Source organism: Myotis daubentonii, chromosome 9 (genome assembly GCF_963259705.1).
Source record: "Myotis daubentonii chromosome 9, mMyoDau2.1, whole genome shotgun sequence".
Lineage (NCBI taxonomy): Eukaryota > Metazoa > Chordata > Mammalia > Chiroptera > Vespertilionidae > Myotis > Myotis daubentonii.
In genome coordinates, this window is record NC_081848.1 from 69012391 (window position 1) to 69037443 (window position 25053).

The 25053-nt window shown below is 47.5% G+C and overlaps 1 protein-coding gene across 5 annotated transcripts in view; it reads right to left on the bottom strand.

The window, feature by feature from the left end:
* Positions 1 to 25053, bottom strand: part of CSTPP1 (centriolar satellite-associated tubulin polyglutamylase complex regulator 1) — a 156960-nt gene that overhangs the window by 5696 nt on the left and 126211 nt on the right. For all 5 annotated transcript variants that reach the window (XM_059709463.1, XM_059709464.1, XM_059709462.1 and 2 more), the window contains 2 exons: positions 15509 to 15593; positions 1606 to 1691 (listed from right to left, as the gene is read on the bottom strand). In XM_059709463.1, the coding sequence (XP_059565446.1) occupies positions 1606 to 1691; positions 15509 to 15593 (171 nt within the window). The remainder of the gene's footprint in view (positions 1 to 1605; positions 1692 to 15508; positions 15594 to 25053) is intronic.

The following is a 25053-nucleotide window of genomic DNA, read 5'->3' on the forward strand; positions in this document are numbered from 1 at the left end:
CACAGGTCAGGCAGGGAGGACATCCTTCATCCTGTCACTGTGTCCCCTTCTGTTTGCTCCACGTGAGTGTCAGTGCTCAGGGCATGGCGTGACCACCACACTCAGGCGAGGTGACACTCGTGTGTTCAGTTCAAATGTCCCCTCTTCTGGGCACCAGGTGAGGTTCCCCCATCACGTACTTACACACCCTGTGTTCCTCGTAGCATTGTCAGTGATGAGTTTTCTGAGTAATTGCTTGTGGACTCTGTCTCCTTGCTGGCACGGGAGCTCCTCAAACAAAGGCAGGCACCATACATGCCTTGTCAACCCCCTATCCTGGCACCTGGCTCTGGGCCTGGCATATATTGAATGGCTGTAAATGTTTTTGTGAAAAGTGAAGGTGTGCATGCTCCCACTGGTAAGCCCCACCTTCTGAGGCCACCTGCCTCTGTGACTCAAGAATGCACCTTGGAATACCAGCATGGGAGAGAAAGCCTGCAAGCTGTGAATTTTTTCAACATTTGAAACTGGTTTTGAATTTTAGTAATCAAGCCATAGTCAGTGAGCAGTGACTGACGCACGCGCTGTGCAGTCGTGATGCTGGGCCCACGCTGCTGCGAGAAGAGGGCCTGGCAGGTGGCAAGGGGGAAAAGCTCTCACAAACATGGCTGCTCCTTCCCCCTCCAGGGCCCAAGAGCTTTAGAAAAATGGGGAGTAAATGCCTGGAGCTGCGAAGAGCAGGTGGGGAGACCCCAGGCTCCAGGCCCTGCCTGACAATGTGATGCCGAGGGAGGCCAGGGCTGGCTGGGGCCACCCGTTGGCAGGAAGGCCATGTCCAGGCTCCAAAGACAGCCTTCTGTTTACTGGAAGAGCTCGTTTTAAATAAGTTTGCTTATGGGCATAGTCAGCAATTTCTAAACCCAACGTTCCATTTGATGTTGTGTGTGAGCTGCTGTGCATTTGTATTTGTTTGTCTATTTTTATTCCACCTGATTCCAGAAGGGATTTAAGGGCACAGCTGGTGCGTCTGGGGAGCAGGTGGGGCCCAGGACTGGTTTGCACTTACTTAAAGCTGGGTGGGAACCTGTGTGCCCACACATAGGGGTCAGGACCCCAGGGTGGCGCTGCATGGCTGTGGTTCAGCGAGTGCCTGAGAGCGCCAGCTGGGAGTGAGCCCTCTGTCCAAGTGTGGGCTCCAGCACTTCGTAGCTCTGCAGCTTTGGCTACTTGCCTCTGTGAGCTTGGCTCTTCAAGGACCTAGCTCTCAGGGCTGTTGTAAGGGTTAAAGTCCTTAGTGCTATGCCCGGCACAGTGAATTTTTTTTATAAGCAGTGAATTTATCAGGTATTGTCACTATGGTGTGTGTTGTTGTCATTGTCATTTTCAGCAATGTCATTGCACTGCTGACTGAGGTGTCTGTGTCTAGAGGACGCTGAGAAAGCAGGTTTTGTATAGTGACTCCTGTTACCCCCCGTGACGAGAATTAGCCATTCCGTAGTGACGGGTGCAGCATACCACGAAGGAAGCGCGGCACAGAAATGGGCACGCGGAGTCATGGAGTGGGCAGCCGGGCGGGAGAGGGGGAGGAGGTCTGATGGGGCCACAGGGGTCCTGGGAGACTCTCACCTGAGTAGTAAAACTGGATCTGGAAGGCCAAGAGGAAATCTGAAAAAGACATCAAGCAGTCCATGGCATCATCCATGAGCACAATCCTGAGGGGGAAAGAGAGAGAAATGTGAGTGTGTGTGTGTGTGTGTGTGTGAGAGAGAGAGAGAGAGAGTGCGAGAGAGCCATTCCTGGGGCTCTAGTCTCCCTTGGGGTAGCAAGACGCTGGGAGAGGGCTCCCCAAAACAGGCTCCTCCCAATCATCTCACTTCTTCATCAGTTGGGCTCTGCCACCAAACTAAGCTGACCACACTACCAAGGGCAGGCTCCCAGTTCAGTCTCCGTGGCACCAGCTAGTGGATGGGGCCTGAGAAGGGAAGGGGGGCGGGCAGCCAGGAGAGGGTGCGATTGTACTGCAGCCAAGATTTCTTTTCATATACTTGAGCAGTAAATCCTTTCATCCTGCAGTGAGGACCGTTTAGTCAGAATAAATACAGCTGATTGGAAAAGGCAAAAGGAACAGCCAAGAGGTTTAAAGGGGTCTTGGCAAGTGGCACTGAGATTTAATAAGCTCCCCAGGGCTGGAGAGCTCCAGAACCTCCATCCGGGGACACGGAGGGCAGACAAGGGAAGCGGGCCAAGAGCTGCTGGGGACTCTGCACTTGAGAGGGTCAGAGCACAACCTGTCTCCTGACAGGGTGGCCACTGCTCCTGTTTGCTGTCCTCTCACAGGTGGACCCCCTCCTGGTGTTTCCTCTCTGTAGTTCCTCCCACTGCACACCCCCCTCCCAGGGAAAAAACCACGTGACTATGAAGGGCTCAGACCCAGGCCATATTCATACTCTGCTCAGGGTCCCAGCAGAGAGAGGACAGGAAAGGCAGGAGATGAGCACTCGCTGGGCTCCTTCCATGTGCCAGGCAGGGTGCCAAACTCATCTACTGAAACGGAGCTGGGACCCCAATCTGTTTCTGACTGGGCCCCTCTGGCTTTATTTTTACATTAAAAAAGTTTTATTTTGATCTCTTGTGTATTTTTGTTTGTTTAAAATATACTTTTATTGATTTCAGAGAGGAAGGGAGAGGGGGAGAGAGATGAAAACATCAATGAGAGAATCACTGATCAGCTGCCACTTGCACACCCTCTACTGGGGACTGAACTCGAAACCTGGGCCTGTGCCCTGACCAGAAATGGAACCGTAACCTGTCAGCGGGTCCCCAAACTGGCATCTGCATCAGCTGCGGAGAGAGCCAGCACTGCTGACCTCGGGGAAGGGGCTTTAGAGAGAAGATAATGTGAGCGGTGCCCCTGGAGTCTTTTAAGGCAGATGGTTCTGGTTTCAGATCTCCCTGAAGAGTGAAAATGGTTCCTACACCTAGTCTGTAGTTGTAGTAATGATCACAATAGAAACCAGTATCCCACTTACTTCATGGCAGGCACTGTAGTCACTAAATCTTATCCCACAACAGTGAGGTAGGTGGTCATCATTTCCACTTTACAGTGAACAGACTAAGTCTCAGAGAAGTTCACCTGCTAAGTCACGAAGTTGGTGAGTTTGCTCGACGCCACAGGCCGCGCACTTCCCATTGGGTCACACTGCCTCTTTCACATGGAGTATAAACACTAACCTTTACTTCTTAGTTCCTGCGGCTAATTTGTCTTCTTTCTTTTCACCTACATGTGAAGGCCAAACTGTTTTTCATGTATCTCTTCGGGAAGAAAAAAATTGCCCCAACTACCAGAGTTGAACATTCAAATTCTAGCTGGGAAAAATGCAAGGCCAGAGGTGGGAAGAAGCAATGCTGCTGCTGGCCACAGGAGGGCACCCTGGTCCCTCCATCAGTGGCTTCTGGGACAAGTCCTGAGCCATAGCCAAGCAGTCACCCCATTTCTCATAACCTGTGGATAACCCAGGCAAGCAAAAAGGAACAGAGAGGGCACAAAGCCAAATTCCAACTGGATGTGGAGGGAGAGGCAGGAGAGGTAGAGAGAGGGCAGGTAGGGTGGACGGGTCGGCGGGGACTCCCACACTACGGAGGAAGGGTGAGCTCTCCCAGAATGCTCAGGGAGGAAGAGCCACCAGCACCTCAGAGCTTCCCCCTCCCAGGCTCAGCGGAGAAGAAAGGTCCCAGAGGAGGGAGCGTGCGACCTTTCCTTCCTGCCCTACTCCCAGGACAGCTGAGGACCCGAACGGCCTGCAGTTAATTCCTAAGGAAGAGCGCAGGCTGGGAACATCCCCAGCAGAAAACCGCGGAGGGAGCCAAAGCAGAGCTCTGAAGATGGTCCTTGGCTTCTCTGGTTTATCATCAACCTGGACCCAGGGCTCCTGTTTATAGCACTGACCTCCGTTTACTACTTCCTACTTCATCCGCTGGTTCATTTATTTATATTGTAATACAACTCAAATACCGCAAGGTTCACCGTTTAGAAGTATACCTTGTGTTTTAGTACATTCACAAAGGTGTGCGACCATCACCACGGTCTCACTCCAGAAGGGGTCGTTCTCGCCAACCAGCATGCACCGGGATAAGCCCTGCCCCACCCGGGCTTCGAAGGCAGTTGCCACAGCATCTTCCTCCCGCAGCCACAGACGGGACTAGAAGCTGCAAACAGGGCCTGCCCTTCCAGCCCAGAACTGGCATGAAGCTTCTGTCAGGGACTGTTCTCGACCGCAACATTAGCACTCTCTTTTAAGATGGGCAGCTGGGGAGGAACAAGAGCACAGCTGGCAGAGGGCAGGAGACCCACCGGGTAACGGTGGCAGTCTCTCTGAGCGGGAAGGGGTCTTGGCCCTTTAGACAGCAGTCAGGCGGGACCAGCAGGCTGGGAAGGTGACAGTGGCAGGGTGTTTCTTTCTGAGGGACCTGTGGCTGGGTCCCAGCAGCATGTGTGAAAGGGATGAAGGGGTTTTCTTCTCTCTTTTTTATATTTTTACTAGAGGCCCAGTGCACAAAATTGGCACATGGGTAGGGTCCCTAGGCCTGGCCGGCGATCAGGACTGATCGGGGCCTTCTGGCTGCTGGCTACGGCCTCCCTTCCCCAGCTGCTGGCTGGGGCCTTCCTTCATTCCACCCCACCCCCTGGTGGTCAGCGCACATCATAGCGAGCGATTGAACTCCCGGTCTCCCGGTCGAACTCCTGTGGGGACAATTTGCATATTAGGCTTTTATGTATATAGATTGATTTCAGAGAGGAAGAGAGAGGGAGAAAGAAACATCAATGTTGAAAGAGAATCATTGATTGGCTGCCTCCTGCACTCTCCACGCTGGGGATTGAGCCTACAACCAGGCATGTGCCCTTGACTGCCTGCAATCAAACCACGGACCCTTCGGTCCGCAGGCCCATGCTCTATCCACTGAGCCAAACCTGCTAGGGCTGAAGGGTTTTTCTTGATTGCAAGCAGTGAGACTGGCTGCCAGAAAAGCCAACTGGATCTCAGTTTTTATTAACAGCAATACCACTCATTACCCTGCTCAGCCAGAAGCCTGGGAGTCCTGGAAACTCCCTGTCTTGCCCACCCACATCTATCAGTCAATCAGTCCTGTCAGTCCCACCCCTGACATTTCTCTGGCATCCATCTACCTGCCTCCACGGCCACCGCCTGACGCCCACCGCCACCTCTTTTTCCTGGACAACTGGATGACCTCCCTCCCTGTTTCCTGCAATCATTCTTGCCTCCTTCTAATTGAGTATCCAGTGCTCACTTTGGCAGCACATATACTAATTGAGTATCCATACTGGGGTGAGAAAGATCTTTTTTAAGACACAAATTTGACCATTTTACAGCTGTTCAAAACTCTTCATGGGCTTTCCATTGCCCTTAAAACAGAGTCCCCCATTCTTCTCCACATGTTCTCCCCTCTGCCTCCCTCTCCTCTCCAGGCTCCTGAGGTCACTGGCGGTGACCCTCATTACCCTCCAGGGGCACTGATCCTTCATTCTTCCCAGTGCTCCTCCTTCCTCAGGCCCTTCAGATCAGCCAGGGCCTCCACCTATAATGCTCCCCACCCTCCAGGCCCCTCCCCTCACCTACCTGCCGCCTGCCCCTTCTTCAGGTTGCAGCCTACACAGCACCTCTCTGGGGGACCTTCCTTATGCCCGACTAGGGTAGGCCTCCCCAGCTCTTTGCTACCTCCTCACTGTTCACCAGGTGACACTGCTGTCTCTGTCGCTTGGCTCCAGAACGGCACAGGGTACATAGCAGTCACTCAGCAAATATTTGTTGAATGAAGGCAAGCATGAAAAAATGAGTAAGAGGCCATAGAACCCTTTCTTCTCCCCTGGCCAGGTGACACCTGGACACTATATCCAGCTGTGGACAGTCCAGTCCATTTAGGAGGAATGAACTAGCGTCTGCAGACCACGGTATCAGACAATGACTGCACTGAGACCCTGTGCTTGGGAGAGAAGGAGTGAGGGCTGAGACCTGACCTGTGAAGGGCTGCCTCTGAGGGGGTTTGGCTCTAGAAGACTTTTTAAGCCTCTCAGCTCTGGGATTGTGGCTGCTTTGTGGAGGAGTGAGCTTCTTGCTGCTGGAGAAATTCAAGCAGAAGCCTGACAAGGTTGCACTCCTCACAAGTATGAAAGAGCTTCTGCTGCTCACAGTGTCGTCCCAAGTGCAGACAGAACTGACAGCGGCTCCTGTTAGTGCTGGTTCTGCTGGGGAAGAGGCCGCTGTCTGGAGGACTGGTGGCAGAGGGGTCTGGGAGGCTCACAGACACATCATAAGCTGTGCTGTCCATCTCCACACCAGTGCTCTGACCCATGAAGGTCCTGGGCATTGGGCACTGGGTCTTGGCAGACTGTGGGGAAAGCAGGAGGAGCTCTGCAGGCCTGTCTTGGCCTTTGGGGCACGGACCCCTATTCCAGACAGTGAGCTCCTTCCCCTGAACTTGAACTTGTCCCCAGCCCCGAGGTCTCCAGAAGGAATCTCTTGGAGAGGAGCTCATCCACATGTGCTGTTTTCCAGTTGATGGCAGTTGGCTCAACACCCCTTCCTGCCAGAGGCCTTCAGCTAACGTGCCAGCTGCTGCTGACACCTGGAGGAGCCGGCCGCCCCTGCTTTGAAGTGGAGCCAACGGAGAGCTGTTGCCAACAGAAGTCTGTGCAAATCTACTGGGTGCAGAGGGATCCTTGCAGGCCATGCCTCCGGGCCAGAGAGAGGGGCTCTGGGGGAGAAGTGAAGGCACTGAGGTGCAGGCTGGCGCCGAGCACAGCCATGAGCAGGGTGGAGTCCAGCACAGGCGACCAGAACGGAGAAAGAGCACTTGGCAGGGTCTGAGCTAATCCTGGGGGCTGACTTCCAGCAGCTGGGATGGGCTGGCTGGGAGGTAAATGAGTGTCAAGGAAGCAAACAGCTTTAGTCTGAACTTCCTGACTTGCCAATGTCCTATTCGCCCCCAAGGCTCAGTGTTCCTGGTCTAGTGGCTCGAGCTGCACCCATTTTCCTGGGGTTCTGGGTTTGCGGCCCTGGGGTCAAATCCCAGCTCCAGCACTCACTGGCCAAATTACTTCTTCTCTCTGAGCCTGGGTTTCCTCATGTGTAAAGAGGAGATAACCATGATTTCTGTTTCACAGGAATTTTGTGAAGCATCAGTATGATGTTGCACTGCACTTAGTGTACAATGAGCATTCAAAACAAGTGTATTCCAGCCGGTTTAAGGTGCTGGGAGAGTTCAAGACAGCAAAGAAAAATAGAGCGCAGAGGAAGTAAGTGCTGCCAGCACCCAGCCGGACGGAGGCTCTCGGGCGGAAGCTATCTGGTTTCGAATCCGCAGTTGGGGGAAGCCAGCCTCCAGCAGGTCCAGAAAGAAAAGCCACCTTCCATGACTTCGCTGCTTTGTGGAGGTCACACGACTAGTGTCCTTCACGAGTGCAGCGGAAGAGTGTCCCACGTCTGTCTGGGCTCTGCAGTCTGCGTTTCAGTGTCAGGGCCATGGTGCGAATGACCTACACCCTGGCTCCCTTCTCCAGGAGGAAGGGAAAGGCTGCTGTCGGCTTCCTGGGACACTCCCTCCGCTGCCCCCCTTCTGGACTGGGTTGGCGGCACCCACATGCTGCACAAGCTGCCACAAGTCCAGGCCCTTGATGTCCCGGTCACTGCTCTGCCCTGGCTCCAGCCTGCACCTCCAGGGCACCCCCAATGTCACCTGCCCTGTGGTGCCTCAGAAGCTCGATCCAGAGCATGGGCAGTAACAACGCAATGACGATGGTCACTGTCATCAGGCTCACTCTGTCAGCACTGTACCCATCAGTCCTGTGAGGCAAGCTCAGTGGATATCTTCACTGAGAGCACAGAGGTTCAGAGAGGCTAAGAAGCCTGACTAAAGCCACCAGCTAGAAGTGAAAGAGCTGTTATTCAAACACAGGTCCTCTGACTCTACTCAGCTCCTGGGCCACCTGCATTGGTACAAACACTGGGCTCAGTGCCCCCTAGTGGCCGTAACACCTTCCCGCAGCTGGCGTTGTCCTTCCACTCTTGGTATTTGTAATCAGTGCCTAGCAACTGCCCCAGGGGGGCTGGAAGCTTAGGTCCCAGGGACGTTTCTTCTAGCAGCGGGCTTGAAGGACCCAGCGCAGCCATTAAACCCCTTTCTTGGTCTCTCCCAGGAAGCCTCACAGCTAGAGGACTCCTGGTAAACCCAGGCATATGTCGCTCCACTGCACTTGGCAGAAGGTGCATTTTGTATAAATTGTAGGCAAGATCCTCCACTAGTAAAAGGATTATGACTTGCTTTCCTGCAATACTCACTTGATTGCAATGGTCTGGAACCAAACCCACAATATCTCTGAGGTATCTCTGTACCCAGATCCAAAGCATGGCTGCACGCTCCTCCAACTGCGGGCCCACTGGCTTCTCGCGTTCCTCTGGGTCGTCACTGGTGAAATCCGGGCTTCTTTCCAGGCGGCTTACTTTCCCAAGACGGCATTTTCCTCTCCCTGATCCCTACCTAAACCCCACCCATCCCTTCTGTTTTAAATGAAATATTTAAAACTTTAGGAAATGACAGAGAATAACATAACACCTGTGTACCCACTAGCCAACTTTATCAAACCTTAACATTTTTCATCCTTGCTTCAATTTTTAAAAGCTGTGTAAAATATTACACATACTATTCAAGCCACCCGTGTACCCCTCACTCATTCCATTCCTCTGCCCTCTTCCTCAGAGATCACCTCTGAGACGTGGTCACTGAACCGTGGTGCCTCGCACCCCTCCCTCCCCATGTTTTTATACTGTAGTAATTCACACAACTGCCTATATTCTTGAAACATTAGGTAGGTGTTGTTGGGTTTTTTGCTTGTTTTCAAATTCTGTGTTATCAGTTGGTAACGTGATATTTTGAGATTTTTTCAATGCCTATATTTGTCCCTGTATTCAATTTAGCTGCTGTACAGAAACCCACTCTGAGGTACCACACTCTGTCCTTTCTACTGCAGGGGGCATGCAGCCTGTTCCATGGCAGCGATTACCAACAGGGCAAGGTTCCTTGATAGTTCAGTGGTTAGGGTGTGGCACTTGCACTGCCGTGGCCAGGGTTCTGTTTGCTGCCAGGGAATTCTTGCTTCCCGGCACTTCTCTCTCTGAATGCCAGCTCCATGAGGGCAAGTACTTTTTTTTGTCCACTGCTCTGTCCTTAGCACCTGGAAGTGTGCCTGGCACATCACAGGCACACTCAATGAACAATGACTGAGGAAAGAATGCAATTTTGTTTGTGGTCAAGTTTATCAATGTTGTCCATTGGGCTTGGGGCTTTTTGTATCTTTAACTTTTTTGTTGAAGAATTCTTTAACTACCTGGTAACCATAAAAATATTTTACTCTATTCTCTTTTAAAGAGCTTTAGAGTTTTGTATTTCACACTAGGTCTGTAATCCATGTGAAACTGACTTCTGAATATGTATGAAGTAGGGATCTGTTTTGTCCTTTGTGGAAAAACGATGACCCCACCACTACTCCTTGAGTCAGCCCTTTCCCCACTGCTCTGAAATGCTGCCCTTTTATAGATTAAGTTATTATAAATTCAGGGGCCAGGCTGGTTGTCTAGTGTGATCCATTGGTGTATCCTTACTCTGGTGATATACTATCTTAATTATCAAGGCCTTATAGCTGAGAGGGCACGTTCACCTATTACTAATCCTTTAAGCCCCAAATTCAACATTCTTCCTCCACGGAAAAGCCTTTCACGGTTCCCCAGGTCAGGCTGGGTCCCCTGTTTCTATGTTCCTGTTCATTGAATGTCTGCTGCGCTGTCAGCTGTAAGTTCCTTGAGGGCTGGAACAACATTTGTTTTTCTCACTGTCATAGCCCCTCCACAAGCACACTGGTTGGCACATGACAGGCATTTGGCGATGGAAGAATGGGGAAGGAAAGGCTGGCCTGTTTTGCAGAAAGACTTTTTGGGGCAGCAGAGATATTGTTAGATGGCAAGTCAGATCTAGGGAGGAAAACTATGCAGAAAGGTATTGCAGGGAAGAGGCATAAAGAAAGACACAAAAGGAGCATGAAGCTGTGTCCTCGGTGCATGGCATGCGGCTGGCAGATAGCGGATATTCAGCAAACATTTGAAAAATAAATTACAGGAATTAAACACACTCCCCACTCACTCATTATGATTTTTTAAAAATAGGTAATCTATTTTGAGGGCTATATGATATATTTTACATGCATGATCTCTTAAGCCCTAAAAACAACTCCACTAGTAAGACACAGGTGCTATATATATATTTTTTTAATCTTCATCCGAGGATATTTTTCTATTGTTTTTTAGAGAGAGTAGAAGAGAGGGAAAGACAGAGAGAAATATTGATGTGAGAGAAACACATCGATTGGTTGCCTAGTTCATGAGCCCAGGCCAGGGCCTGGGCGGGGAGGAGCCTGAAACCAATCGATTGGCTGCCTTCCACACGCCCTGACCAGGGCCGGCAGCCTGCACCTGAGGTACATGCCCTTGACTGGAATAGATTCCAGGACCCTTCAGTCCACAGGCCAACGCTCTATCCACTGAGCCAAACTGGCTAGGGCTCTCATTATTTTTTAAAAGTCTTGTCATAATAATAATGCCAACATTATTTTAACAGCAAGAAACTTATTTATAGAATGTCTATAACATGCTAAATAATTTATATATATAGTTTTTGAAATCTTACAACCACCCAATGGCTTACATACTATTATCACCCCCATTTTACAGATATGAAAACAGGGCTTAGAGAAGTTCAGATAGAGCCTCATGTCATCCAGTTAATAGGCACAGGTAGTGCTACACACGGGTCTTTCTAGCCTGTGATGCTGGTGCTCTTGTAGGTCAAGGCTGAAAGTTTATTCTGTGCCAGGCATTATTTTAAGCATATTACATACATCTTCAATGATTAAAGCTCTTATTATTATTCCAAATTTACAAATGAGGAAACTGAGGCTCAGAGAAATTAAAGAACTTTCCAAGGACACAGATGAGCCAGGATTTGAACACAAGAAGTTTAGTTCCTACAGCCACTATGGAAAACAATATGGTAGTTCCTTAAAAACTGAAAACTAGAACTATCATATGATGCAGCAATTCCACTTCTGGGTAATTATCTGAAGAAAACAAAAACACGAACTTGAGCCCTGGCTGGTTTAGCTCAGTGAATAGAGCATCAGCCTGCAGACCAAAGGGTCTCAGGTTCAATTCCAGTCAAGGGCACATGCCTGGGTTGCGGGCTCAGTCCAACAGGCAGGAGGCAGCCAATCAATGATTCCCTCTCATCACTGATGTTTCTATCTCTCCCTTCCTCTCTGAAATCAATAAAAATATATTTTTAAAAAACCCACAAAAACACACACATGAACTCAAAAAGATATGCATCGTTATGTCCACTGCAGCATTATTTGTAACTAGAGGCCCGGTGCACAAAATTTGTGCACTGGGGGGGGGGGGCGTTTGTACTTCAGCCCGGCCTGTGCCCTCTTGCAGTCCAGGAGCCCTCGGGGGATGTCTGACTGCCATGGAGGTGGGAGAGGCTCCCACCACTGCCACTTGCTTGCCAGATGTGTTGTACAGCATGGTGACTATTCTATACAATAAATGCCTAATATGCTAAGTGTCCGGTTGTCCGTTCAACCAATCAAAGCATAATATGCTAATGATATGCTAAGGCTGCTCAACCACTTGCTATGACATGCACTGACCACTAGGGAGCAGACAGTCAACGTGTTGACCAGTCGCTATGATGTGCACTGACTACCAGGGGGCAGACACTCCGACCAGTAGGTTAGCTTGCTGCTGGGATCCAGCCGATCAGGACCGAGCGAGCCGGGCTGGACATGCCCTGGAGCCCTCCCGCAGTCCTACCCTGGCCCCAATCATGCACTGGTGGGGTCCCTCGGCCGGGCCTGCACCCTCTTGCAATCTGGGACCCCTTGGGAGATGTCAGAGAGCAGGTTTCTGCTCGATCCCGCAGGCTAGACTGAGGAACCCCACTAGTGCACAAATTTGTGCACCAGGCCTCTAGTAGTTAATAATATGGTATTGCCTATTTGAAAGTTGCTAAGTGAGTAGATCTTAAAAGTTCTCACCATAAGAAAAAACAATTTTGTAACTATGTGTGGTGACAGATCTTAACTAGACCTACTGTGGTGATCACTTTGCAATATATACAAATATCCAATCAGGATACTGTATACCTGAAACTAATATAATATCACATGCCAATTATACCTCAATAAAAAAGATAATAACAACAACAAAGAAGTCTGGCTCTAATTGTATGGTCTGAACCATCAGAAAAGCTCCCTAGTCCAGGAGGGATGGAGACAGAGATGCTAGGTGACCATTTGAGAATAAAATTACTTAGCGCCTCCTGCTGCTGCAGGAGTGTCTGAGGTGGAGAGGCTCTCTGGCTGAGCATGGCCATGGAGTCTGTTCCTTCTTTCCCTTCCTGTGTTTCCAGCTCAAACCTGCAGCCCCAGGATCTGGCCACGGTGCTCACAGCACATAAGTCAGGCGCATGTGGGGACGCCAGGGCCCTGAACAGGCTCTGGTGTACAGCTGCCTGTGGATTACATTCTTTCACACACACATCATCACAGACTGGAGCCTCCTTCTGCGGCCTGAGTGAAGTGAGCCCAGCAGTGAGACGGGGCAGGGCAGCGTCTCTTCTGGCAATGGTAACTGCCTTGAAGGCCCAACCCCCCATATGCCATGCTGGTCAGGAGGCTGGGCTTATGTGTGAAGTTGGGATCCTGGACAAAATGAGAATAGCTTACACAACCAGTGCGCTTTCTGGGATATATACAATTTTTCTACACACACATCAGCTGGAGTGGCATTGGGGAAAGAATGGCCCTGGGAGGCAGGGCTGACACAGAAGCCTGATGCTCATACACAAGGAGAAAACAAACTTCTCTCTCGTTCTGAATTCAACTCTAATTTTGCAATCAGTATCCTGAGCATTACCCTAGGCCAGTGATGGCGAACCTATGACATGCGTGTCAGAGATGACATGCGAACTCATTGTTTTGGTTGATTTTTCTTTGTTCAATGGCATTTAAATATATAAAATAAATATCAAAAATATAAGTCTTTGTTTTACTATGGTTGCAAATATCAAAAAATTTCTATATGTGACACGGCACCAGAGTTAAGTTAGGGTTTTTCAAAATGCTGACACGCCGAGCTCAAAAGGTTCGCCGTCACTGCTGTAGGCCCTTCTGTTGCGTACACTTGAATTCCCATAACTCCCTCACACTGCTATTGGCATGGATGGGCAACAATGCCGCCTCCTCAAATGGAAAGGTCTAAAGTTACTACCAAACAGTGAGCTTCCTGGTGGGAAGGGGATAACCGGGAAGTATCACTCCAGAAGCCCTTGGTACCACTGATTGTAAGAATCTGTGCAGTTAGAGGATTTTGTTTCTTCCATTCTCTTGCAGTGCATACATGTATCAGACTGTTTGGAAGGATCTGGGAGATGGCTGGGCAAATGCAAAGCTGTGGCTGCTGGGACTGAAAATCACACAGAGGGCTCGCCCTCCTAAACTCGCCACCTACCTTTTTGGAGTGGGAAAGGAAGGCAGTGGCTGCCCTGGAGGGACAGAAACCAAGGTGGTCTGTCACAAAGTGGGGGCAGGCAGGAACTGGTACCCAGGTGATCCTCTTCTAAACCAACGTCAAGCTCCTTGAGCAGCAGCAACTATAACTTACTCATGACTACATTATTTCCAGCGTGCAGAATAGCTCCCGGCACAAAACTGGCACTCAAGAAATGTTTCATGGCCGAAACCGGTTTGGTTCAGTGGATAGAGCGTTGGCCTGCGGACTGAAAGGTCCCAGGTTCGATTCCGGTCAAGGGCATGTACCTGGGTTGCGGGCACATCCCCAGTGGGGGGTGTGCAGGAGGCAGCTGATCGATGTTTCTGACTCTCTATCTCTCTCCCTTCCTTTCTGTAAAAAATCAATAAAAATATATTTGAAAAAAAAATGTTTCATGGAGTACTGACACACGCTACAACATGGAAGAACCCCAGAAACATGCTCAGTGAAAGAAATCAGTCACTAAGGACCATATGATATATGAGTTCATTTGTTTTAAATATCCAGAAGAGGCAAATTTATAGACACAGAAAGTAGATCCGTGGTTGCCCCCGGCTGGGGAGGAGCAGGGGCCTGGGGAGAATGCTAAAAGGTGCAGGATTTCTTTTTGGCACAATTAAAATGTTTCCAAACAGCCCGTGGTGATAAATGTGAACATATTTTGTGAATATACTAAAAGCCATTGAATTTAATACTTTAAATGGGTGAATTATATGGTATCCCAAAACACTGTTAAAAAAGAAATATTTGATGAATATATCAATGAGTGAACAAATGAATATAGGATATAGTTTCTGACCTTGTCCTTAGAGTTCCTTAGAACCATGGGCTGTAGGAACCATGTAAACTGCCAGACAAGGAATCTTCATTCCTATGTTCATTCACTCAGGAACCACTTGTGGAGTGTCTAGAACAGCGGTTCTCAACCTGTGGGTCGCGACCCCTTTGGCGGTCGAACAATAGTACCATCCAAGATCACTGGTCACAGATCACCATAGCAAATGTAATGATAATGAAAAAGTTTGAAATACTGTGAGAATTACCAAAATGTGACACAGAGATACAATGTGAACAAATGTTGGAAAAATGATGCCAATAGACTTGCTCAACCCAGGCAGCCATAAACCTTCAATCTGTAAAAAACACAGTATTTGCAGAGAGCAATAAAATGAGGTGTATCTGGACAGAGTATTTTCCTAAAAATTCCATTATGACTCCTTTCAGAAAACAAGATTTTTTGCTATACTTCCATTTGCTACCTTAGCTCAGGTTTTATGTTATAAGTTAACTGAGTGCACAGTCCAACTACCTCATTTGTTTAAAAAATGTGAATGACTGAAACCAAACACAGAAACTAGGAGGTTCTAACTATTCTGGAATAATCTTGAAAACCTTTTTTTTTTTTTTTAGCATAAATAATACAATTCATCCTTCCCTTTAGTGAGCTTTATCCAGTCTCCAAGCTCATCCCCTTTCCTCACAAACTGCTGCCACTCTTACCTGTGTGTGTGTGTGTGTGTGTGTGTGTGTGTGTGTGAGAGAGAGAGAGAGAGAGAGAGAGAGTGTGTGTGTGTGTGTGTGTGAGTGTGTTTGCCTCTTCATCTCACCACCCTCCAACTCTATCTGCAGACCCAAAGGCTCCCCACAGAAACCACAAAGGATCATTTGGCTTCCGTTTGGAAACACAGAAAGTAAGTATTATGTTTTTGGTCAATTCCCAAATAAACCTCTCTCCAAACGCCAGTTTCTTTCCTGATGGTTTGTTTATTTGTTTGTTTGTATACATTTCAGGTTTCTCTAAGAAGCTCTGCCCGCCGAGGGCTGAGTTGGCTTCAGGAGCCCAGAAGACATACCTGGCTGCTTTCTGAGTAAGCTCCAGCGGGAAATCAGGGCACAGTAACTGCAGCAAACAGTGATACTCCTTCATGGTCAGCAGATCTGAAGTGGAAATGGAGAGAAATACATTAGGTCTCTGCATGTGAACTTGCTGCTTTCTTTTCGGTCATTTCATAGGTTTCAGACCTAGTTTCAGTACAGCTGCTTTTTTATTTTTTCCTAATCCTCATCCGAAGATATTTCCCATTGGTTTTTAGAGAGAGTGGAGGGGGACGGTAGAGAGAGAGAGAGAGAGAGAGAGAGAGAGAGAGAGAGAGAGAGATGTGAGAAAGACACATTGATTAGTTGCTTCCAGCACACAATCCGACCAGGGCTGGGGATGAAACCTGCAACCTAGGTACGTGCCCTTGACTGGGAATCAAACCCATGATCCTTCAGTGTGTGGGCTAATGCTCTAACCACTGAGCATACTGGCCAGGGCAGTAGAGCTGCTCTTTTTAAAAGTAAGAGTTAAGGGTGTGCTAGCCACTGACCTCCAGGGGTGAGATTTTAAGGTCCATATTTATACAAAGTGTTTCCTGGGTGGGAGGCACCCAGCTATAACCCAGCTATTTTAACCAAAGGAGCTTCACTGGTTTGAAAAATGGAATGGAAAAGAAGGAACAAGAGGGATACTTTTATCAGCCTTCTTAGTTTGGCTTTCCTTGTGTATAACAATTTGCAAAAATGAGTCATTTAAAAGCTGGTTAAATCTGCCGAAATTCTCTGGCACGGTAGCATTCACTACAACGTGCCTAACGACCATCGACAGAACATCTGCAAGCAGGACTAAGGCACACTCAGTCTTGCAATGCATGGAGGAGAAGAGTACAGTATAGCAACCCGCAGACCTTATTACTCTGTCATCCAGTATTACACAGACTGGCTTCTTTTTGATGTCTGCACACAAATCTGGTCATATTATAGTAAGCCAAGTTAGCTGTCCAAGGTATACAGTCCAGGCAAACAAATGGTTCCCGATATACAGAAGCAGTGCGGGGGGGAGAGATGAGCCAGTCTTCGCTGGCACAGCAGGAGACCCACAGAGGTAAACCTCAGGGAGGTACATAGGACCCCAAGGGAGAGGAAAGACCCTGATGCTTAAAGGTTGTTTTGGTACTGTGTGTACTGATCCAAAAGGTTCTAGGTCAGCCAAGCAGCAGCAATCCACAAGTGTTCCTCAAGCTAAAGCATTTCAAATATGGAAAGACATGCTGATGGTAAAGCAAGAGTAAGCAACCTGGAAGCCATCCTAACTGGGAGCATGAGTGAGAGAAGGGAATCCAAAGGGCACGGCCACATTTGGGGAATGAAGATGATCATAGGCACTTGGTTTCTTTGGACCTAAGTTAGCCCAAGCCACAGGAATTCAGCTCTCCTGCCCCTGCTAGTTCGGTTGATGCTTTTCCAAGACAAAAACCCCAAATCCCCAGGGACAGGCCTGAGTTCTTACTACTTTTTCATTAAAGCTCAATTCAAAACGGGGGCACAGAGTTAACCAAACCACACTGCCAAAGTCAGGGACACCAAGGAACAGAATCAGCGTCAATGTAGGTCAAAGGATCAAGATGGCTTTTGTGGCTTTCGTCTTGGCCACAATAGGGTGTGTACTTTCCTCTCCTCACTTGCCTGACCTCGGGCACAGCCTGAGAGGGGGTTTTGTCAAGGGAAGGAGTAATAGCCACTCATGATCTCGTAGATTTGGGGTGAGGGACAGGAAAGGCAAAGGGAAGGGAGAAAAGCCACTGAATCTAATGTGCTCCCACTTTAATCTCACTCCAGAACTCCCTATATATGGTATAGAGAGAAGTATGAGGGCAGGAAGTAAATAAAAAAGAGTTCTATCTTTGAATTATCAGTGCTTTTCTAGAGTAAACTTTGGTAGATATACCTGATACCATTCTTGGAGGTGCGGGTAAAAGTGTCTCACACAGAAATTCACATTTATCCCCATAATTACCTACAAAATATCCTTGGGAAGAAAAACAGGGTGAAGGGAAATGAGAGATGAGAGAGAGAGAAAAAAAAGAGAGAGAGAGAGGGAAGAGAGAGAGAGAGAAAGAGAGAGAGAGGAGGGAGGGAGAGAGAGAGAGAGAGAGAGAGAGAGAGAGAGAGAGAGAGAAGAGAGAGAGAGAGAGAATGCTGGGGATTGATGTCAGCCTACTGGTTTCCAATACTTGCTTCCCAAAGTCAGAAAACTGATGTATAAAAACAACTTTGCACTTCTCTAATGTACTGTCTTGCGGGAGTACTACACACGTCAGAAAATCAGAATACATCTTGTCAGTCACTTCTGGCACTTGACTTTCCCAAATGTGAAGTAAGGAAGATAGTCAGATAAAGAGATAAATGAAACTCAGGCAAACAAACAGCTTTCACCACTTTAATTGTGGGAGGCTCTATGTCTATCAAGTGGTGGTTAAATAATGTCAAGTTTAGATGTCTTCCATGGAGAGGCATCTGTCACTTGGAGACACACCTGGGTTGTATGGTGGGTATTTGGGAGAATGGTAAGTGGAAAATAGTGAACGATATTTGTTCCAAAATCAGAACATTGATGAGCAAATGGGAGCTGTCCCCTTCCCGTCCCAGAGGCTAGGGTCAAATCTTGGCTTGGCAATGTACCAGGTATGCAACCTTGGGGAAATTGCTCAACCTCTCTAAATATTAGTTTCCCAGCTGTAAAATGAAAATGATGATACCTACCTTTCAGGGCTGACGTCAAGATGAAAAAAGATGTCTACAAAGTGCTTAGCAGGATGTCTAGAACATAGTAACTCTAAACAATCAGAGTTATTTTGGTTTTGTTCTTAAATCCTGAAGGCAAAGACAGGAGAGGAGAGGAGGAAGATGTTTCTTGCCAAGTTTAAATGCTTTAACACCTAGGAGTGTTTTGCCTTGAAAATTCTGTCAGGTTGCCTGAGCCAAATCTGTTTTAGAATATTCACTAATTTGATATTAGCATGTGCCTCCTGGGGTCCAGGCACTATGTTACAGAAATGAGCAAGCGAGCAGTCTCCCTAGTTCCCAAGGCTCACACTCAGGCATTAGTTAATCCTAAATGCCCCTGTCTACTTTGGGCCCCCGGCTCTTAGAACTCTCCAAGATCTCAAAGGCCTTTGCAGGCAGCCCTTTGTGCTATAGGATTAACAGTAATGAGACTGAATAGTCACTGAGGTCTTTGCTCAGGCCTTGAATTAGCTCACTTAACCTTCACAACAACCTCATGAAGTAGATTCCATTATTCTCAGTCCCATTTCACAGATATGTTCATGGAGGCGTAGAGAGATGAAATACTCCGATGAGTGAGGAGAGAAGAGTCCAGAGCCCGGGGAACAGAGAGGGGAACTAGCTTTCCAGAGCAAGAGTCCAGGCTGGGAGGGAAAGGATGACTGAGGGCTGGATGGGCTTAATATTGATAATACTAACAGCTCATATTCATTGAGCACTTGCTGAGGGCGAGTCACTGTCCTGCCAAGGGTTTTACATGCCTTAGCTCATCTAATCTTCACTATTGTTATCCCCATTGCACAGACACAAACTCAGACGGTGCATGCTTATGAGGCAGAACTGGAATTCAAACGCAGGCGGCTGGCTCCAAAGTTTACCCAACAAACATTTTCAGGGCCTTGATCTTATCAGCCACTAATGTGTGAAGGCTCAGGAGCTTGCTTTCCCCTACAAACAACTGCAGAAACTAAATAGCTTCAGGTGAATTGGATCAAGGAGACAAGTCAAGCGAATTGGGATTTTTTCCCATGTAAGAAATTGAGTCTGAAAGGTTCTAATTACTGTCAACAGGAAAGACTGCAGCTCCAGTACAGCAGCTTGTGCTGGGCCGGAGGCCACGGGAGGGCGGGGAAGAGTACACCTGTGCTGGTGGCCACTCCGCCATTTCTCATCCCAGCCTCTGCACCCGGCAGGTGCAGGGAAGGTAGGTGGTGTGTACCAACAGATGCATGCTCTAAAGGAATCCCCACAATTAGGAAAGCTTCAGCCAGCAAGCCCTGAAAGTTCAAAGGCAAAGACATAAGAAGTCTTAGTATAAGATCAAGATCAGAACACTCTCCACAAATTGGTGCTTCTCTTTTTTGTGGGTGGTCAGAGCTGTTAAACTTTCTTCCTCTAAACCTTATAATCGTCCTATCAACTCTGTGCCTGGCTCTAGACCAGAGGGTTTTACACCATGATCTATCATCTCTAGAGGCAGCACAGCGTAGTATTGTGGCTAAGAGCATGGACTTCAAAGTTAGACTGTCTGGGTCCCAATCTGAGCTTTGCCACTGATTTCAAATGACTTGATCTTTAAGCTCTTGATGCCTCAGTTTTCCCATCTATAAAATGGAGATAATGATAGTATCAACATCACACAGTTGCTGTGAGTTAATGTAAAGTACTTACATTACATGAATGGCCCGTCATACATCCTCTGCTATAGTATTTGCTATTATTTTAGAAATAAAGAAACTAGGGTTTCCTTAACTCAAGTTAATTACTTTCTCAAGGAAACAGCTAGTGAGTGGAGGAAGGGCTGAGATTCAGACCTAAGCCTGCCTAGCTGCAAAGGTCTTGAGAATTCTCCTTTAGGAGGTGGGATCTGGCTGGGGTCAGGCCAGTGACTGATAGACTTTATATCAAAGTGAGACATATAGATGCCTTCCAGGTGGCCCCATTAAACACGGCAGAGTAGTTGCGCAGGGTAGTAGTACAAGTGCAGAGCCCAGACTTTGCAGCCAGACGACCTCGCTCCACTATTTACCACTGGTATGACTTGGACAAGTTATACAACTTCTCTAAACCTTGGTTTCCTCATCTTACAAATGTGAATAACCACAGTATCTACCCAATAGGGTTGTTGTAAAAATCAAAGGTCATTTATATATGACACTTTCCTGGAAAATTAGCAAAGTGCTCAATAAATGGTAATAGTATTTTATAATTATTAACCAATTAATAGTTGAAGTACTGAAATTGAGAAATATTTGGACTTAACTAAAGCCCTTAGCACAATGCCTGGCACATCATAGTAAATATCTGTTGAAGGAATGAGTGAATGAAAACACGCTTTGTAGTCTTGCCGGTGTGGCTCAGTGGTTGAGTGTCAACCCATGAACCAAGAAGTCGCTGATTTGATTCCAGGCTGGTGCATGTTGCAGGCTTGATCCCCAGTAGGGGGCATGTGGGAAGCAGCTGATCGGTGTTTCATCAACGTTTCTATCTCTCTATCCCTCTTCCTTCCTCTCTCTCTCAAAATTCAATACAAACATAAAAAAAGAAAACATTTTGCAGAGTGACTCATGAAAATTCAGAGGGACAAAGTTCTGGCCACTGTGTGAACACAGAGATGGTGGCTCTCCAGGCACAGGGGGCATGTCTTAGTGGGGGAGGGGCATGAGGAGATGACAGGAGTTGTCAAGTGCTGAAAATGGAAGGTGTCCTATTTGGTAGGTACTATAATCTCAGGAAACAATAAATCATTGCAGGTGTACTGCTTTCCTGGGCTTTGCTGACTCCTAACACCTTTACATCAAGTGCTCAACTCAATCAGCTTGGATATTTGTTTTCATAGGAACGTAGCACCGACTTTACCTTGAAAATCAGAGGAAGCCTAGGTTTACCTTCTAATAATTCAGTTTACCAGTGTTACAACTCTAGCATGAATACTGTAGTTTTTAAGATAAGCAGCTTCCGACTCAAAAATTCTTTTATTGGCCATCTTTAATCCTAGACAGTGATAGATGAGGTTATTTTGGCTAGAAAATATAGTCAGAAATTACTGATGCTCAATATATCCCTTCTTTTCTTGGAAATGAAACATGAAGATGTTCTCTTGTCTTTTCTACATCTGGTTTGCCTTCTTGCTGTGGAAATTCCTGCCTCTGAAGCTCCTGGGGGCAGCTTAGTCATCTCTACAAACTCTTCACAGACCACCATGTGTGTCCACACATTTGCTCAGAGGAACTGAGGCGGTGTGTGGTTATAGACTCAGATGCCCCCGCTCTTCCTGGGAAATGGTGCCTTTTCCAGGGTCAGAGTGGTGTCATTAAAGGAGATCAGTGGAGGAGTGGAAGGAACTAGGGCCATATCTTTGTCCCTTAATCAGAAAAAGCCTTCTCCAAAGTCCAAATCAAGGGTTTTTAGCTCAGAAAGTATGAGGGATGAAATGGGGTTTAGTCTGAATTCATTTGTATGAGTGTCTACATATTGATGGCTGGGTGAGCTAGTGCTGGGACAAGAACTGGAGATAATGAAATGCTACCAAGCCATGGGCAATCTCAGACGACTGGACAACTTCTAGTTGGTTGGCTGCATGTTCTCAATAGGAATGACCACAAAAGCCAGAGAATACCACAGCCCATGAGTGGACTCTCCAATTTTCAGCTGCAATTGTTTTTATGTTCTTTTATGCAGGGCTCATTTTAAATGACAATCACCCTCAGCCAGGCTGCTCTGCCAAGAGATGCTCGGAAGGACATGGATAGTTCAGGGCATGACCATACCACTCCTTCCCATCCCCAGGGCACTTAGCCTTTGGTACCAGCCCACAGCTGAGTAAATACTCCTCAGTGCTACTCTGCAAGGATGGGGATGGGAGTGAGGGCGAGTGAGGGCAGAGAGAGGAAGGGGCAAGACATGTGGTACGCCATGTAGCACTTGGGTACCACAAATCACAGGAAGAATCTAACATTCTAGGGCCATGTTCCTGTCAAGCAAAGTCCCAGAGAATAGCAGGCTGTGTTCTTCAAGTTTATCTTCTTTGGTAGCACTGTTGTTTTATGTTTAATGGAGGGAAATGATAATTAATTTACTGAAAGGGAAATGATCTTACAAAAGGAATGAGAAGCAATGGCTTCCAATGACACCTGTGGGGTTAAGTACTTGGGCCATTATTAACACTATCCTTTGCCAACTCATTCCTCCCCAGAGCATGCTTAAGTGTGTTCAAATAAGGGCAGAAAGCCAGACTCTTTAGTTTTATATTTTATTATGACTAAGCCCAACATCAAGTGACTATTTCTTTTTGACCAGTATATATGTTCTAGGCAAAGTATTAAATCAGACATAGTAACACTTTCATGGCAATTTTTAGAATGAACAAAAGCAACTCCCCAGGAACTGTTTATATTACACAAAGATTTAAAGAAATGTGAGCAGCATTAGCTGGTTTGACACAGCGGATAGAGTGTCAGCCTGTAGACTGAAGGATCCTGGGTTCGATTCTGGTCAAGGACATATGCCTGGGTTGGGGGCGTGATACCCCAGTGGGGGGGTATGCAGGAGGCAGCCAATCAATGATTTTCTCTCATCATTGAAGTTTCTATCTCCCTCTCTCTCTCCCTTACTCTCTGAAATATATATATATATATATATATATATATATATATATATATATATATATATATATATATATATAGATAGATATATATATACTAGAGGACCGGTGCAAAAAAATTTGTGCACTTGGTGGGGGGTGTCCCTCAGCCCAGCCTGTGCCCTCTCGCAGTCTGGGACCCCTTGGGGGATGACCACCTGCTGGCTTAGGCCTGCTCCCTGGGGAATTGGGCCTAAGCTGGCAGTCAGACATCCCTCTGGCAGCCCGGGAGCCCTGGGGGGATGTCCACTTGCCAGCAGGGAGCAGGCCTAAGCTGCAGTTGCACATCCTTAGTGCTGCTGAGGCGAGAAAGGCTCCTACCACCACCGCTGTGCTGGCAGCCGTCAGCCTGGCTTGTGGCTGAGTAGAGCTCCCCCTGTGGGAGCACACTGACCACCAGGGGGCAGCTCCTGCATTGAGCATCTGAGAAGCTTGGCTTCCTCCATCACTGGAGCAACCAAGCCTCCTGCTTGCTTCAGCTCCGTGGCTGCCGGCCGCCATCTTGGTTGGGTTAATTTGCATATAGTTGCTCTGATTGGCTGGTGGGTGTGGCTTAAGGCGTAGCAAAGGTATGGTCAATTTGCATGTTTGTCTTTTATTAGATTAGAATACACACACACACACACACACACACACACAAAGATGCAAGAAATTAAAAAAAGAAAAAAAGAAATGTGAGCAATTCTAACCTGTGATCGTGTATGGCACATTATGGCAATCTAATCAGGTTTTTAGGCTTACCATGGCCATCCCTACTCACTACTGTGGGATTGAACTAGAGGCCAGGTCTGATACGATAAGAACCCCCAGACTGTGTGAGACCCTTGGGGTATTGCCCTGCCTTCTGTTCATCATGATGGGGCTGTTGAGAGTTGGAGGACCAAGGCAAGACTTGGTTCTGGGGCGGGGTGTCACTCTCTTCAACAGCTTTGATGACATGAAATATAACAGGAGTGCATAGGCCTAGGGTGGGCAGCCATATGGCATTATGAAAGGAGGCACCAGTGCCAGTAGCAACAGGGCTACTTACTCTGGCACAAGCATAGTCTCCTGACCATTTATTGAGGAAATGGCAGGCAGCTTTGGACATCAAAATATGGAGCAGGATCTTGGCACCATAAGCTCCCAAAGGGCCCAGCAGCCCATCAGGAAAGTTATTTCAAGCCTAGCATTTGTACCACCATTCATCCTAATCCAGAGACCAACTAGCCCAGCTCTACCAGTTGTTGTTGCTTCACGTTTTCATTTGGAAATAAGAGGACAGGGTGTGTCCTTTGAAACAGAGACCTCAGAGCCAAGATGTAATTCTTATCCAGGAAGAAGCAGGTGCTGTGGAAAACTCTTGTGACCCACTCTTACTTGAAAAGAAACGGTTCAACAGGCCTGAGAGCTCGGGTGGAAATGAACTCCATCCCTCCTCATGGTAACTAGAGGTCAGAGGAAACATTCTGCCCTCTCATGGTGGTATATCTGGAATACCTCACAACCTTTGAAAGAGAGGAAATTCATGGTGTTTTGAATTTCCTTATGTGGATCTTTATGGCCACAGTGAGGGCTTTCATGTTGTTTTAGGGCGAATATTCTGTTCTACCACAAAGACATAATACATAAAGAAAAATACGTGGTCTGAGTTCTGCACAGAACTAATTACATTTTTCTGGGCCTCCATTTTCTCACCTGTAAAATAAGGAAGTTGTGGCACGTGAGGGTTGAAAAATTTTTTTAAACAGATATACTTTTCCCCTCAATGGGAATCTTATAAGGAACCTCAACAACATAGATTAAAGAAGTCTTTTTTGCCCAATATTCTCAATAGCCCTCACCCAGGCTAAAGGTGCAAAGAATGAGGTGGAGGGGAGAGAAGGCCTGAGGCACTGCTTTGAAACTCTAGGGGTCTGTGGAGGACAGTTAAAACCCCCTAACCCCTGCATGGGTCATACGTAACACATGCTTAAGAGTGCAGGCTCCTGAATCGGCCAACCAGGATCCCAATCTTGGTTCTTCAGCTAGTTGGTCATCTGACATTGAGCAAGCCAGTTGGAAATAAGAGTGAATAATAATAACAACAATACTAACAGGGATAATGATATTACTAATACTAATCATGAAGAGTCCTCTTTTGTGGGGGTGGGGGGCTTTTTAAATTCTTTA